At 39.6% G+C, this 17,225-nt stretch overlaps 1 protein-coding gene across 11 annotated transcripts in view; it reads left to right on the forward strand.

Annotated features, from left to right (window-relative positions):
- Window positions 1–17,225, forward strand: part of mctp1a (multiple C2 domains, transmembrane 1a) — a 157,973-nt gene that overhangs the window by 63,641 nt on the left and 77,107 nt on the right. For 9 of the 11 annotated variants that reach the window (XR_006377910.1, XR_006377909.1, XR_006377912.1 and 6 more), the window contains exons 3-6: window positions 11,384–11,526; window positions 11,750–11,829; window positions 13,576–13,687; window positions 15,358–15,396. Coding sequence is in view for 5 of the 11 variants with exons in the window: in XM_044195257.1 (XP_044051192.1) it covers window positions 11,384–11,526; window positions 11,750–11,829; window positions 13,576–13,687; window positions 15,358–15,396 (374 nt within the window). In the remaining 6 variants the exon portion in view is untranslated. The remainder of the gene's footprint in view (window positions 1–11,383; window positions 11,527–11,749; window positions 11,830–13,575; window positions 13,688–15,357; window positions 15,397–17,225) is intronic. The other 2 variants (XR_006377911.1, XM_044195260.1) reach the window with 1 other exon arrangement.

The raw sequence follows: 17,225 nt of genomic DNA on the forward strand, positions 1-17,225 counted from the left end.
ACCCTTCTGGAGGCTGGTGGTGAAGACGAAACCCTTCTGGAGGCCGGTGGCGAAGACGAAACCCTTCTGGAGGCGTGCGGTGAAGACGGAGTCCCTCTGGAGGCTGGGGAACCAGATCAGGGCCTAGCAACGGGACTGCTGGACAGTAAGCCAGCGATGGAGAGACTGGTAGAGGAGCTGGCAGAACCAGTGATGTCTGGGAACCTGGAGCCTGCCACTCTGGCAGAAAAGGAGGATACTGCTGCAATCCAGCAGAGAATTCTGTGCCGTGCTGCGGTCCAACCGGGGCAGGAGGCGGTTGCGAACCAACGGCGACTAAGGATGGCTGCTGCTGTAATCCAACCGGGACAGGAGGCGGCTGCGGTCCAGCGGCGGCAAGGGATTTGTGCTGCTGCGATCCAGCCGGGAAAGGAGGCGACTGCGATCCAGCAGGGCACCCAGGAACTGAGGGCTGCTACAATCCAGCAGGGCACCCAGGAACTGAGGGCTGCTGTGATCCAGCAAAGACAGGGGGCTGCTGCGATCCAGCAGGGGGTGATGGCTGCTGCGATCCAGCATGCGGTGATGGCTGCTGTGATCCAGCATGGGGGTGATAGCTGCTGCGATCCAGCGAGCAGCTGGGCAAGTGAGCCACTATGAGAGCCACGCTTCCTCCTGGAGGGTTTCCCAGAAGGTGCCAAGACAGCAACAGCCTGAGGTACCACCTGGTTAGCTGGCTGAGATGCTGACTGGAGACCAGCAGGCCGGGGTGCAGGCTGATGACTGGCGGGCCGGGAGTCTGGCTGGTTGCTGGCGGGCTGGGAGTCGAGGTAGGGCTGCAAATCTTGCCTCATGCTGGAGATTACCGCAAGGTTCTCTACCAGAATGGGAAGAGTTGCAAGCCTGGGTCTGAATAGTATTGTCTTCTCCATTAAGGAGTATACAAAATGCCTGCGTTGGATATCCACCGAGCCCTGAATGGAGAGGCTGAATGTCTCTAGCGTGGAGAACATTTCCTTTAATTCCCCCATGAGAGAGTCAACTTCTGCGGGGTCCATGACTGGTTGGATCATTCTGTCGTATGCGCTGTGTAGTGGTATGTGGACCCAAAGGCAGATGACCAGGAAGCGGTATGAGGTGAAGTAGCCGAATGACTACCGTGTTTATTGGGGGTGATGTGGTTTACAGGCAGGTACAGGCAGACCTGTAGGCAGACAGGTAATGAACAGGCAACAGGAAAATGGATTAACGGCTGGCAGTGGTGGAAACAGGGAAGTGAGTCCGATGTGGCTAAACAGTCCAAATAGGGAGCAGGCAAAGTACAAAATCCAGAATCCAACCAAGGTCCACAGGAGATAAAGAATCCAAAGCAGAACTCAGGGTAAGAATGCCGTGGAACTGGGCACAGGAACCAGGTACAACAAAAAGTGCACCAAACGGCGACACACACAAAGGTCAGGAACATTCACAGGACAGGAACAAAACTCCATGTCCTGTTGTCCATGTGTAACAACAATGATCCAACACTGAACAAAGACAGAGACACAGACTGAATACCCTAGGGGAGGTGAGACAACGAGACACAGGTGCAAACAATTAAGGAAGGGCCAACAATCAAAACTGGAGGGAAAACAAAGCCAGGAAGTAAAAGCACAAGACACACAAGGGAAGGAGAATACTACAAAATAAAACAGGAAATGAAAAACGTTAAACTACCACAATATTATAATATATAATATGTATCACTGTTATAAGTTGAATCTCTAAAGCTAAGGGTGTAGTACTTGTTATCCTAGAATTAGACAGTTTGCTTAATCACAGAATTATAACAATTTTATAATAGACTATTTTTTAGGGCAGACTTGACATTACAATGCACATGTGCAACTAATAACATAATGATGGTTAATTTCCATTCAGAACATACCATTCCAGTGATCCGGCATTCAGATTTATAGGATCCTGGGACTTGAACACCTAAGTGTAATGTAGTGGTCGCTAGTTTTTCCTGCTATGACACAATATCTGCATAAAGAGTAAGTGTATCAGAAGTTTAATATTATTCCCCCAGCAAACTGACTTGCGGAGGTGTTTAACTCTGCTCTGAAGGTTAATGATATATTTCATAAAAGTTTAATGATTTGTTTGATTTTTGTGGAGGTGGTATTTTTTTCAGGAAAGGCACCACGCCTGCACTATAATACGCTGAAGGAAACCCTGCTATTTAATGAATTTGTTACTGGCAAAGATAGCAAGTACAGTATAAAAAATTTAGTTTGACCAGCAATCTTTGAAAACAAGTTTAAACTTGTATTTCAGTACATTTGAGTGGCGCTGTCACAGATCCTGTAGACATTTGATAGGTCATCTGTCATAGCATAATCTCACTGTTCAGCATACCTCAACTGCAGGCAGAAACAAACAGCTTATAATGGACATTGGCTCAGAACTGCATTACAGTGTGTGACTGATATCAGGTACTGTATCACAGATTGATGTATTGCAACATGGGAAAGACTATAATCCTGGTATGTGATATGATGGTGACTTACTGATAGTGTTGTTAACCTAAGGGGAAAGATCTGTGTGACTCTTGCTCTATATACCATTATCTCCAACCAATGTATAAACAATAAACAGTATCTTGTATTGCTGATCGCTCATCATACATTACTGTACATAAACTGAATCTTCAAACACATACTGTATATTCTATTATTGTCTGTGGCAGTCAATTTCCTCTCATAGAATCAACTTAATTTTGGTGGAATGAAATGATTTCATACTGACATTATACATTATTGATGGCTTTCTAATGCCATCAGCAGGCGGTTTGTCATCCATATTCATTGTGTTTTAATACTCAAAATGTTATCAGTAAGTCTCAGAGCTACAATGCATTATTCCAGTTCAAATCATGTCTCATCACAGCTCCATAATTCACCACTAAGAAATTATGTTGTGTTTTTATCTAATGCTCAGTTGGATTCAGTGTGTGTAGAGCTCCCCTTGCTATTTTTCACATTTTCATGCTTGTGAGATGTGTGTTGTGAGAAAGATTGACAAGTCTGTTTTTGTATTTTTGACAATTTATTTGAGTAATGTAGTATGATACTTATTTTTAGAACGTGATATCACACTGTCCTCTGTTGAAATGTAATTACCTGCTCATGTATTATCAGTTAATAATTCAGGACCATTTGTCTGTCCTGTACTGACATAGAAAGCTATTGATCATGAATGTGTAATGAGTATCTACAGATTGATGATGAAAATGGGGAAGCAGAATAATTGATTGTTCCACACATCAGTGTGAAGCCATATGACAGAAAATAACTTTTTATTTTAGAAATGTGCAGATAATCACAACGCTGTACTGCCCATTCACCCTGCAGTCAGTCACAGGCACCTTTCATTAGCTTATTAAAAATCTCTGACCAAGATAGTGTCAAATAGTGTAGATTGTTTTTTGATAAGTTTGAACATGACCGTATCCTCATATTATGCTATTTTAACTGCAGCGGAAGCCTCTTCTTCCCAGCATACATATCTCAGAACTGTCTACTCTCCCTCCTACTGTCTCAGACAGACAGGAGTCATCCTTTGTGTTTCCAAACATGACTGTCAGGAGTCCTGTCTGGTTATTTCCCTGCTGCCTCTCAGAACAATGAACTAGCCAGGTGTTTGGCCTTGTGTGTGTGTTTGCTTTGTGTGACTGAAAGTGCTAATGACCAAGTACATCAATTCTTTGCACTCTTGTGCTTATGCATGTGTGTGAGGAAGATAGTGAGTTTGTAATGAAAAATGATAGGAGTAGTGGTGCTTTTGTCAATGGAATGACCACTTTGTGTGTGGGAGTGCAAATGTGACTCACACATTAATTGCTCAAACACATACACAGGCACAAATTTCTTCATTTCCCTTCAGAACGTCTTCCATGTATGTGTAAATTTTAAAAAGCCTCAGTTATTGCTCAGGGGTTTGTCTGGAGCACACTTGCATGACCTTGGACTATTGCTTACTCCCAGAGCAGCACTGGCATTTAAATGAAAGCATTAGACTTTGATTAACTTTTCTGTATTTTCATCCCACCCCTATAATTACTTCATGCTTCAACTGCTGGAACTGATATTTTTGAAGTATTCTCAGTCCTAAATGGATCTGTAGTTGACTTGACTGTGTATTATTTACAAACCCTCCAAATGATCACTTAGTAAAAGCCCAGAAGTCTTTCTTTACTAATAAAATTGCAATATTTCACAAAAAAAGAGAAACAAAAGTTGTTAGAATAAAAATATAGAATTGGCAATCCTACATACATTGAATGCTATAGTACTAGATATTAATATATTGCTGTCGTTATATACATACCCTTAATGCGGAGTCTACTGAAACACTACAAACAACCCATTTACACTGGTTGGAGACACTGCATTCACTGTAATTAAGAAACATTTGTCTGGTCAAGCGGTGTCTAATTTCATCACTATGTATTTACATTTATCTTACCTGGTCTGTCAATGATATTTTCTCTGCACACCAAAAACGACAAGCTGAAACAGCTTCATAAATGTGACACTAGATGCTCCATAATTTTTGTCATGTTGATGTTGCAAATCTTATCCTCATTTTACCATGAGGCATGTCGTGCTTCCATGAAGAGTGAGCAGGCTGTCGGATGATACAGTGAGAATATGTCAATGCCATAACTTTTTCTAAGTACCTGCATCAGCAAAGAAATCAACTGGAAGTTAGTGTGATGAAGCTTAATAATGTAATTTAATTCAAAGAGCTGGGGGGAGTGAACATGGTGTGACTGGGAAAGAAAGGAGGTTGTTGAATGAAGGAGGATATAGAGTAAGATAGAGAAGAAATTAGAGTGCAGCAAAAGAAGTTGATTTGACAATTGCAACAAAGCTCAAAAGGTAGAGTGACTACAGAAAATGGCTGTTTTTGAACATCAAACTGAATTTGGCACATGAGTGGCATAAGGGGATTTAGTCTACTGTGTATCAATAAAAGTAAAAGCTACTGCAGATCAAGCACAAAGATTGTTAGAAAAGTGTGTGTGTGTGTGTGGTGTGTATGGAGACACACTGCCTCCCATTGGTAATGGCTGGTATGTTGTCAATGGGACAGAATTGTCTGCACTTTATTAGCACATGCTTCAGTAAAATATGATCATGCATATTGCTACATTTTCAATGTGGTAATGCACTTGTAGACCTTTTTGTGTTTGAACCTTTTGTTCCAAACATCCTGGACTGCAGAAACTCATAGTCGATCACTTTGCTTTATTCATGAGTATAACAGAAAATCTCAGGAATTTGTTAATGTGTAATGTGTCTTACAGTGTCTATATAGGTATTAGCATGCTAGTTGTATTACTTTCTAATGCAGAGCCTTATGCTGCTAGCTATCCCTACTCTTTTGCCTGTGTTAATATGTCTTGGATTGTCAAGGTTACAAGGTGTCTTGGGTGTATAACATGTAGATCTTGCTGTTACTTTTTACCTATTGTTTGTCAGCTTATTGTGCACAATCACACAAGGTGTCTCAACACACACTACAAATGTGTAAGGAAGTGCATTAGTAGTCCAGATGTATATTTACACACTTACACATGCATACATTACATCTGCATATATATATATTGTATATTGTAACTGTGCATATGCACAAGAACTTGACAGCAGAGGTAAAAGAAAAAAAGGATTTTTCCCATTGCATGAGGTGAAAATGAGAAACAATACTGCAATGAAAGTAAGCACGAAAGCGAGAGAGAGAGAAATGCTTAATAGTGATGATTTTATCAGTGGGAAGCCACTCTTGATATTATGTGGACTATGATCATGTATGATGAGACATTAGTGGTGGAGTTTCAACTACAATCATAGATTTATCCTCCAAACTTACCTTACTGTTAAGCACTCCAGACTGGATTTGCATGTAAGTGAAATCTAGCATTACATTTGTAATGTTTGTCGGTATACATTTGAGTTATATTCAGTTTGAGTTTTGAGTTATAGGTGGAGGATTAGCATTGTGTGTGTCTTAATCACAATTGAAAATGTTTCTTTGCTCAAATTCTAAGAAATATTGTGTTAGTGTTTACCCTTGTATTAAAGGACCATTCAAAAGGTGATAGAAGGTTTTGTTTACATTTGGATCAAAAGACTGTGCTTTTAAGCTTACTGTTGTTGCATTCTCAGGTGTCTGGCAGGGTAGCCTGGCTTACTGGCAGACAAATACAGGGAGCAGTATTTTTATGGCTGCTGCCCATTAGGTGTTCATTAGAGATACGTGTGTGGTGGATTATGTTTTCAACTGCCTGTCAGGAAGACAGAGAGCAGCTATCAAAACCAAGTCTATCAGGGGCTTTTAGATCTGCCTATGAGCCACACCTAAGGCAAATTTACCTGCTGAGTGCACCACTGGGTCCTCTCACAAACACATTTATGTCTACTCCCAGCTACTATTACAGTGTTTAGTGGCTGGTTTTAATAGCATCAAAGAAGATGAATAGATAAACACCTTGATATTAACCACTCAGTATCTTTTTGTAATTTCTCATCACCCACCCATTGACCCAGCAGTCTGTGGATTCCGGGGGTTACTCCAGAAAGGAGGATTAGGAAGTTAACCACGTATTTTATGTAAAAATTCAGGGAATTCCTGGATTTTCAGCTCCAAGAACGGGGTTCACAGAAAAGCCCCCGTTACAGATACAGGGTTTACTGTACAGCTGTGTCTGTTACTGTGGTAACCTGTGCCCTGAACCTAACCTGGTACTGTATGTGATACATAAAGTTAGCGCCTGGTGTGAAAATAATAGTCGTGTTAGTAGTTGAACTTCCAACCGTGGGAGTCAACCAGTTTTACTATCTTTCGACCTGGTCTCTACAGCACCTCATCCTGACCTTACCCCCCCCTTTCCTCAAAAGTGAGCGCACGTGTGTGTGTGTGTGATGTCTGACCAATAAAAACACGTTTAGTTGGAAGTGTATTTGAATATAAGTTGGATTTTATTGGCGTTCACACAATTGTTTCCTGTCCAGGCTGGTTAGGGGTGTTTTGACTTGGCTTTTAATTTCAGTTTAAGATCTTCTCCTTGTTTCAGAAATCCTAACATACAAAGCTGAAAGAAGAGATGTAAATTGCTGAATGTAGTATGTTGAATCACTGAAAGCTGAGTGTTGAATTCCAGCAAGGTGTATTTAGACACTCTTTTGTAACATTAGAAATATTACACTGCAGATGTCTACTTTTAAATTTATAGTTAAATCTTCTAAAACCCATTACATTTTCAAATCTTCTTTTGTGAATTGGATTTTACATTGTACATTTAGCCCACATGCCTCACCAGTAATGCCATGCAATAGTAGAAAGACACTGCACTTCAGTACCTGCAGCACTTATTTACCTTTATCAGTTTATCAGGGAGTGACACTTTGACTCCTTATTCCCAGTGTCCCCTTATCCAGCACTTCCACACAGCCTTCTGTCTGCGAGGTGGACAAATAGCCAAGGTGCACCAATCCATCAACCGACCGTCATGAATCCCAACAGGTTTTAGGTATTCTCTTCAACCATTATTCATTCTTCAAAAGCTTATTGATCTTATAATATCTGTTACTTGTTAACCTGTCCTCACACCAGCCCTTATGTGGGACATTCAGTCACTTTGTTTATTGACTTTCCCCAACTGTGGGAGATATTATAAAAGATATGATATAAATGTCATTTATGGTGGGTGATTTCCAAGAAAGCACCTCTGCGATCACTCCTCTGTACTGTACCCACGCTCACTCATACTCAGCCTCCACCCACCTACAGTACAGCACCAACCTTTTCCATTTCATACTTCTCAGCCTGTGTGTGTTTATGGCACCATAAAGCTGGCACTGTGGGATGCACAGACTCTGAGTCAGGGATGTGTGTCCAGGGAATATCGACCCAGTGGGACACAGAAGGAGAGAGAGATAGACAGAGAAAGATAGTTGCTGCAGTTTTAGAGATTAGTGGCCTTTGCCTTCATGATGTAGTATGGGACCATTTCTCTTTAGTCTTGTCTTTAGATCATTCATAAAGTATCACCTCATGTTCATGATATGTGTTTCACTACTTTTCCTTTTTATTTATTTCACGCTTATACTGTTGTGCAATCCCAGACATGTCTAGCTGTATCTTGTTTCTCCTCCTTTCCTTCTCATCCTGTCGTCCGTGTCCCCTTGCTGCAGCACTTCTGCAGTGATATGTCAAGGGCACCAGTGTATAAAAGGGTGTATATGTGTTTGAGAGTGTGTTTCTAGCATCTCCGCTGGTGTGCATGATTGTCTGAGGTTGTTCAAATATGAAGAGGTGGACAACTTTTCCCAGCAGGCTGGTGTTAGTGCTCTCACATCACAGCTTGCTGACAGCTGAGAATCATGTCAGTAGTTTTTACTCAAAGCAGATTTTATGCTTTTGTGTTTAATGTTGTTAATGACACTTATATCAGATTAAAATGGCAAGTGATTTGTATTGAGTATACTGTGCATTTGAATGCTATACACATTATAATATTATATAATTGTCCATATTATTACTTACTCTTCATCTTCACAACCATATGTCTTTGTTAACATCTCTTGTAATGACAAAATAACCCATGATCGTCTTGGCATTTGTCTCTTTACTGCCTCTAATAAGCATCAGTAAAGTCACTATGTGAGAGTCAGATATTTGTACTTGTTCTCTTGCTAATGGTAGAGCAAGACTCCATCTTGAACTGATGAGATGTGTGCAAACACTCAGGCTTTCATCAACTAGTAACCTCGCTGTCAGCCTTGTCTACGACATGCAGAAAACAGGGCAGATTATCATAATAGGTAAACACTATATCTCAGGATTATGATTGCTTTTGGTTTTCACAGTTCAGTTTTCACATACAGTATATTGTACTATATAGTAGATTCTGTATGTTCACTTACATCCCTGTTTTATCCAAGTGATACCGGCAGAAAGGATAAACCACAAGCACAGAGTGAGAATTGTTTGATAATAGGATTCCCTTACCTCCCCTGCGATTTGCTTCGTAATCACTTCGGTCACAGTGGATGATAACATGACACTGATTTGAGACAAACAGATCAGTCCAGGATACGGTTTCACTGGAAGTTGCTGCTCATCATCCTTACAGTTAGGTGTATAAACACTGGAAGGGGTGAAGGATGAGATGAAAGGCACTGGGATTCTTGGGAGACAAAGACGGAGGGAAGGATGACAGGCAGTAAAGAGACAGCATAAGGTTGTACCTGTAGTTTTTGAAAGGGAGGAAAACTTAAAGATGTATTTTGCCTTTGTAGTCATATCACGATCTGAGCATCACTGTTGAACCAAGTAGTTTACATACATGTAGTGGAGTTGAACAGCCAGCCATGTACGGCAAAAGCGTAAATAGCATATCATCACTGAAGGCAGTAAATACAACTTGCTTGCAAGTAGCTTTTGTTGTAATGGTGTGATATACAATAAGTAACATTTTATTGATTTGATTGACAAGTTTTTATCAAGTGTATTAACTTTGTGTTTATGTGCCTCTAGCAAACTGACTTGTTTAACTCTGCTCTGAAGGTTAAAGATATATTTCATAAAGGTTTAATGATTTGTTTGATTTTATTATTATCAATGTGTCCAAGCAGAGAAAATATGATTGTAAAGTTTTTTGGCAGCAAAATTTCAAAAGTTGCAAATTCTATAACACTGAAAGGTTGGACAATTCTCTATTCCTATATATCATGCTTACAAGTAAGTGTCTCACCTACTAATATCACATACACTATCTATTGCTCTCTCTCTCTTGAAACATTGTGGTCTCGCTGCACTAAACTGTGAAGGAGAAACTCAGTACTCTTAGAAAATAATTGTAAATAAAAGACAATAAGCTGCCCAGTGTAGTTTGTGTGTACTATATACTTATATATATATATATACTATATACTATATATGTGCGTGCAGTGATTATGCCTGTTATTAGTCCTGTTCAGGTCTCTTTGGCTACTTTATGTTATGTATCTGGATCTGGATGTGAACAGACTGCCAAGCCAGTAAACCTGATTATCTCCTGCACAAACACAGCTCTGAATGCAAACACTGCATTATGGATACTTCCCAGTCTCCCTAAATCTGTGTTGTTGCTTGTCATTTTTATTCAGATGCAGTAAACATCTGAACTTGTGTGTCTGATGGAAGAAAATCGACTTGTGATACATATTGAAATATATCTGCTGGACTGAATGTCATTGTTACTATATTTAATTTAATTTCTTTAACTTCATGGTCTCCATATTCTTTTAATTGACCCTGTCCTTCGCTGTTATGGGGTGCTTCTGTCTGGTCTCTGTCTTAGTTTTTCTTTGCCTGTCAAACCAAATTGACTTTATTCTAAAGTACATGGACCTTGGAGGATGTTAGAATAAAGCAGAAATGGGATGGACAGGAGGATCAATGCCCATTTACCAAGGTAATAAAATGTAGATTCAGAATTATATATCTTTTTAGGAATGGTGAATATATAGAGATAATAAATTGTAGACCTTCTAGCCTGTTTGTCTTTCATGTATCTCACTGAGTACACTGTATGTGTGTGTATTATAGGCCTAAGTGCATATTTGTGTGTTTACATTTATGTATAAAAGATTATTAGTCTGTGCACTTGACATGCTTGTAAGCATGCAAGCCCAGTAAAAGTTTATTAATACATTAAAAAGAAGACAACTTTACAGAATAAAACAAATGTAAATCAATGGCACCACCTAGTGGTCAAATAGAGGCACTGTGTGGCATGTGTGCATCTAAGCACCCAGCTTCAACATTAAATACTGGTAATCATATGACCCACAATAGAACATGAGTCACGTGATGTGCCTTATTCTCTCCATAGGCCTTCAAAGCAGCATGTACTCTGTACAGCGTGTACTTCGTTTAAAAATAATTTGAGAGAGAACGAAAAGATGTATTTTCTCGTGACAGTACCAGAGAAGTTATAATAAAATAACTGCATGGTATAAAAAACACGCATAAATTGTGCAAACAATTGCTTTGTGTACTTGGAAATGCAATCATTCAACATGTAAAAAATATATAGTACTTTTTTCCCCCAAATCCTGTTTAATATGATTACTCAACAGGCAAGGTTAATTTGGATGTTTTTGCCACTAATGTCAGTAACTATTATCACAATCCTAATTGTAGGTACTAATTTGACCAATGACATAAACTGAAGAAGGTGACCTAATTACACTTTCAACTATTTTCCTTATAGAGAGTTAGATAGACAGCATATACAGTACCATGATTTTGGTGGTACTCTTCTTAATCCTATAATTTAACAGTACTTCTCTTTGCTTTCTTTCCCATGTAGGGACCAGTGACCCATATGTGAAGTTTAAGATAGCAGGGAAGGAGGTGTTCAGGAGTAAGACCATCCATAAGAACCTGAACCCGGTGTGGGACGAGAGAGTAAGCCTTCTGGTGGAAACCCTGAGGGACCCACTATATGTCAAGGTACAGCTCATAAGTCTGGGACTTCAAATGTCATCCTGCTATAATATAAATTGCTATTGTATTTTGGATGACTGTTAAGTCTCAATGGACATGAACTTCACTATGCAAGCTTCCTTTTTAGGTATGGTAAATCAATGTGAAAATAATGTCAGGGACAGATGACATTTGCAATGTGGTGTTGAGGGTCCTCTGTTGACAGTTGCTGTATATTGTCTGTTTGAAGGTTTTTGACTATGACTTTGGACTTCAGGATGATTTCATGGGCTCAGCATACCTCCACCTGGAGTCACTGGAACATCAGAGGTCTCTGTCTCTTTTGTCTTTTATGACTTCTTTCCTCTAACACCTTACACACAATCAGTCTCTTTCCCTCCTTTTAACTAAACTGTGTCCTGTACTCTCTGTCTCCACTGGTTGTATTTGAAGTACTGTATTGGTAGCTGCATTCCCCCAGTAATGAGCATGTTCATAGAAGCTGATGTGTCAAGAAAGTAATGGTGCTGTTAAGGGTTAGGTACTCCCCTCTTTTAACACCTATTTTCTTGACACACACCCCTCTCTAAGCATCTTTCCTTGCTTTTGATGCAGTCATTTTGATCAAATATAGTCTGTGGTCTCCCACTAGTGGCAGTCTTTAGTAACTCATCTCAAACCTCATGAAGCATAACAGAGCTGTATTCAATTTTGATTGAAGATATGAAGAGGAATTGTTAACTGTTAAAGTCGTATCATTTTATCATCCTTAAGCTTCATTTGTGCCATCACTCACTTTGGAGTGGGTGTCACATTTTTCAGTGTGAATTTATTAATTTTTTTAAAAAAAGCCCTGCACACGCACACAGGTGTTTTCAATTACTCTGGTTGATCACACCTCTAGTCAGGTGGAAGTTGGGTGGAGCTATGCTGGGAATAAGTGTTTTTCACTGCAGACATTTGGACTTGTAATAGTAGGAAAAGCCCAGGTGTTATTAATAACATTAACAAAAGTCTATTCAAGTGTCCCAGTAAGCCATGAGTGTGACAGTGAGCCAGCATTCACAACACCAGGACCCTGAAACCAAAGCAGCTAAATGGAATTCAGCCATCATTCATTTTGTTATTTATATCTGTGCTTTACCTACAGTGACATGTCAAAATGTTGTCCACAAAAGGCCTACTAGTGATGATTTAAATCATGACTTAAGTGAAAACACCTGTGTGCATGTAGCATGGGTGTGTAGTGGCTTTATTATGAGAATGCCCAATGTGTTCACAATGCATTTATTTCATATGAAAATTATGTATTTTCCGTTTTTTGAAATCTCTTTATATAGCCAATGAGCTGTCTTTTCCCAAAGTTAATATAATTGCTGCTCATCAAAACTGATTAGTCTCCACATTATCAAGTGCTTTTACCGACATTACTGACGTAACCCAACACGGAACAGCACCATAAAACATTCATAATGTTTGCTGTTGTTTAGTGTTAGTACTTGTATTTAAAAACCTGTTGGACAACATGGGATTGATAGCAGGTTACAATCCTGTGTCTTGAGTTTTGGTGGAGGGCGCCCATTTTGTTTACATTTGGATGAGGGATTGTGTCTTTAAACTGGTCAGAATTGTCAAGAGCAGGTCTAAACTGAGTTAAGCTCACAAATACTTTTGTTAAATAGTCTGCTCTTGTTAATAGTAACTACTCACCTTGCCATCCCCTTACTAATTACCTTCCTTATGCATAATTCAAAATTCTTAGCAAGGTTGACCACTTGTTGTCATTGTAACTCACTGAAAACAGCAAGAATGGCAGCCAGAAGGGAGAGAGGAAGGAAGCAGAATAGGTAGTCAGCTTGTGGGGCGGCTTAGTGCTCCACATCGTTGAGTCAGTCTTGAACTGATTGAATATGTGTATCCACTCTGTTAAGATGGATGTGGTGTGCGTGTAATGCATGCATTAATTTATATACACATATGTGGAATCCATGCACTGTATGCATGAATGTACAGTATTCATGTAAGCACTTATAGTATGAACTGTATCTGAACGTGGTTTACTGTGCTTCCCTGTAGGACATTGGATGTGACGCTGGACCTGAAAGACCCACAGTACCCTGAACATAACCTGGGCAGCCTGGAACTAGCTGTCATTCTGTCACCGAAGGAGGGAGACATGAGGGATGCTGTAAGAAAACTATATGAACCTTCAATCAGATTACTCATTCATCTCTCTCTCTTCCTGAACACACTACATTTCCTCCTCATTCAGGGGAATCATTCCTTTCTATCTTATGCCCCCGCTGTACATCATCTTTGAAATGTGGCACCAAGGAATAATATGCCTGATATACTGTAGCCAAATATAGAAATCCTGAAGACCTAAGTTAAGCATAACTTCTTTTGAGTAAAAAAAACCCCAAACAAATCAATATAAGTTTTAGAATATTCCTAAAAGTTCAGCAACAGCGTTATTCCAGGTCAGTGATCTGTTTCCCCATACATCAGAAGTCCAGGCATGCTGTGTTGAATTGGAATGTGCTGGCTTCATTCAGCTACTGGAAACTCTTCAACTCAGCAAATACATATGCATAAACACAAGTGTAATTAATATGTTGTGTGGAAAAGTTCCATGTTCAAAGAGCACTGGATTCTCTTTCCTAATTATGTTGGCTCATGCCTCTGCGGACGTGCTCAATGTTTCAGAATTGCATTTATTTCTGTTCAATTATTTGTTTGGTTAATTGGACCCCTGCATGCTCAATCCGGAACAAGGCAGAGTCATGGGGGAAATATTTTATTCCTTTTGATCTGATGTCTTAATTCTGCTGCTTATTTAGTACTGTAGTTCAGAAAGTCCATACTTGACAGAACAAATAAACTCTATTTAGGTTAAGCATCATTGTGGATTTTTCCAACTGTGAAGAAAATGAGTACAAGGTTATACTAGTACATTCTGGATGACTCTCTATGTTGCCATCTACTGGTATGGAAGGGTAAAGGAAAATGCAAAACATATCTACTTGATCCTCAACTGAACTGATAATAATCTGGTGATTTTATTAATCATGCAGCATCAACAGTGTGTTTCTGTATATGATGATCTGTGTTATATACTATGTGTTTTCAAGTTCATGAGTGTTGGGTTGACATGAGGGAATTGTGTTGGTTTTTTCTGTACATGTAAATAGTCCTCTCATGCAAAGATTATATTTGTATTTGAAATTTTTGCATTAATGATTACAAGTCACAGAAATAAGCCACCTTTATCTCAAAGGTAAATTTAAAGTTAGAGACATGTGGCAAGACCTTCAACAAAATTACCTGCATTTTTCAGGACATATCTATAATCCTCACTCCTATGCCTTGCTAGTACAAAAAAGTATTTACTCTTGTGTACAGTGTTTTTCAAGGTGATTCTTCATTATTGGACCCAATCAAAGAAGTCCAAACTAAGCAAACCAAACAAGGAAGCAGCTATCAGTTCCAATTGCTGTCTTTCTTTGGGTCTTGGAATGAAAATGACATTTGTGAAAGTATTGAGTATAAAAATGATGTTTGTACTGTATGAGAAGCACAAACAGCAGCTACTGTATACATACATGTTTATCTGTATGTGTGCGTGCATGTCTGCATATGCAAATACTTCATCACACCATATGACAAGAAGGAGCACTTCTTATACACTTCTTGCTTACTTAGTTTCCATGAATGACAGCTACCCTTCTCTCTTTATCCCCCCGCACCAGCCCAGGGCTAACATCTTCATACACCCGCCATGCCCTTTAATCTCTGACCCTGCAGCTCTAAGGGGGAGACAGTGGGGGGCGCTCTGTAACAGCTTTGTCTCATTTACAGACCATGCTTTTGAGAAGGAACTGGAAACGATCTAGTAAGGTAAACTAAAACAGCATGTAACTCCCTCACCCACAAACTTCCAACTGTACTGTAACCCCACTACCGACCGCACTGTACCTCACCTATCCTGCACTCTTCACTTGTGTCCTGGTACATGGATGGAGTCTCCCTGGCCCTTTCCCTTCCTCCCTCCTCTTTCTCCTTCCACAGTGGTATTAGCAGATTTTCTTTTTTTATCACTTCTTTAGTTCTCATTGTCACTAGCTTATTTTCCACAAGCTGCAATATACCTCCTGCTTTTTACATCACCTGAAGGGATGTAAGCTCTTTTTTTTAATGCAAGTGTGATTAAGCATAAAGCTGAACTCTATTTACAGGTGTAAAGGCAAGTCATATAAATATAAATATATACCAAGGGTGGAAGTAATGCATTATGATTACTTCCATTGTTCTAAGTGATGTCTTCTGTTTTATTTCACTTTTTGGATTATGTTTTAAAACCTATTTTGTGTTTCAGTTTTAGAACAGTTACAAACTGGCTAATACTGGAGCCATTTACTGTGAAGTCACTCTATATTTTTCCTGACAATTAAAAGAATTTATATTGAACTTTGTCCTTTTAGGCAGTTAAATTATGCAGTGCTTCTGCTCAACTTGAGCCGCAAATATGAAGTACTTCTTCCACCTTTGATCTGCACAGTGTATTGCAGCTGCTGTGTGAGAAAATAAGGCAATTGATTTGTTTTTAGGGGTTTTAAAGGAGTCCTGTGTAGCAGAAAAAAAAGAAAGTTTGTTGATTGTTGACTGTGTGGACTGATTATAGGACACTCTTAGACCCCTTTATATCAAGTGTAAGTCTTTGATGTTCATATTATTTTGAGTTCCCATTTTGCCATACATAAGAGACTGCTACCTTTTGGTTTAATTTTTTGTGATTCTCGTTGGCTGTCAGGTTGAACAGAAAGCATGCTGGTTGAAGTTGAGCTTCTTCTTATAGGCTCATGCATGAAGCACTTACCTTGTTTTTTAGTCAAATACAGCAATATTAGTATCTGGGACAATTTTGTGAACACAACTGGGTTTAGTCGCAGCTTTGTTTTCTTCAATTAAGGCACTTTGGTACTGTATCTTCTACTGTTTTGGTCAAAAGTTGTCATTGAGAAGGAAAGAGGCTGAATGTGGAAACTCAGTTTTGCTCTAGTAGATCTCCCAATTCGCACCTAGATGCACTGGATGTTTCCTTAACTTAACAGTGAGAAGTTTGATATCCACCAAGAGACACAGACATTTTAAGTGTGCTTGGTCGGAGCTGGGCAGACGTCCTGCTGTATCGCGCTTCCCCAAACCAAGCCTTTGAAGCCTTCAAACTGGGCCACCCCGCCTGTGACTCGGGAATTACCTCAAACGCTAACTAACTAACTACTGTGCTACCCCACCAAAAATGCCGCTGCTCCTGAGTGCCTCCCTGCCTCCGTGCTCGACTACATACAGTACACGGTTATTTTTACACAACCATTTCTTTTTAATGAAGCATCTATGAGTGTTGAACCCACAATAGAAGATGCAAACTATTCAAGAAGTAGTTTGAGATAATAATTATGAGTCAGAGGCATATCAAATCCAGGTCTCTCTAACTTTACCACTAGGAAAAATTATTATTTTGGCACTTCAAACGTTTTTCTTCTTCCAAAGGCTGACAAAAGTTGAACCATGTGCAAGGCTGTATTAGTTCTTAAACTGAGTGTATCATCTCTTATAAGACTTTCAGCCTCCAAACATCTCTGTGCATGATCTCTCTCCTGCTGTGCTCTGGCAGAGGGATGTGAATTCCCAATCCAAATAGCCCATGGTTTTCTGTAACAAGAAAT

This window comes from Siniperca chuatsi, linkage group LG5 (assembly GCF_020085105.1).
Source record: "Siniperca chuatsi isolate FFG_IHB_CAS linkage group LG5, ASM2008510v1, whole genome shotgun sequence".
Lineage (NCBI taxonomy): Eukaryota > Metazoa > Chordata > Actinopteri > Centrarchiformes > Sinipercidae > Siniperca > Siniperca chuatsi.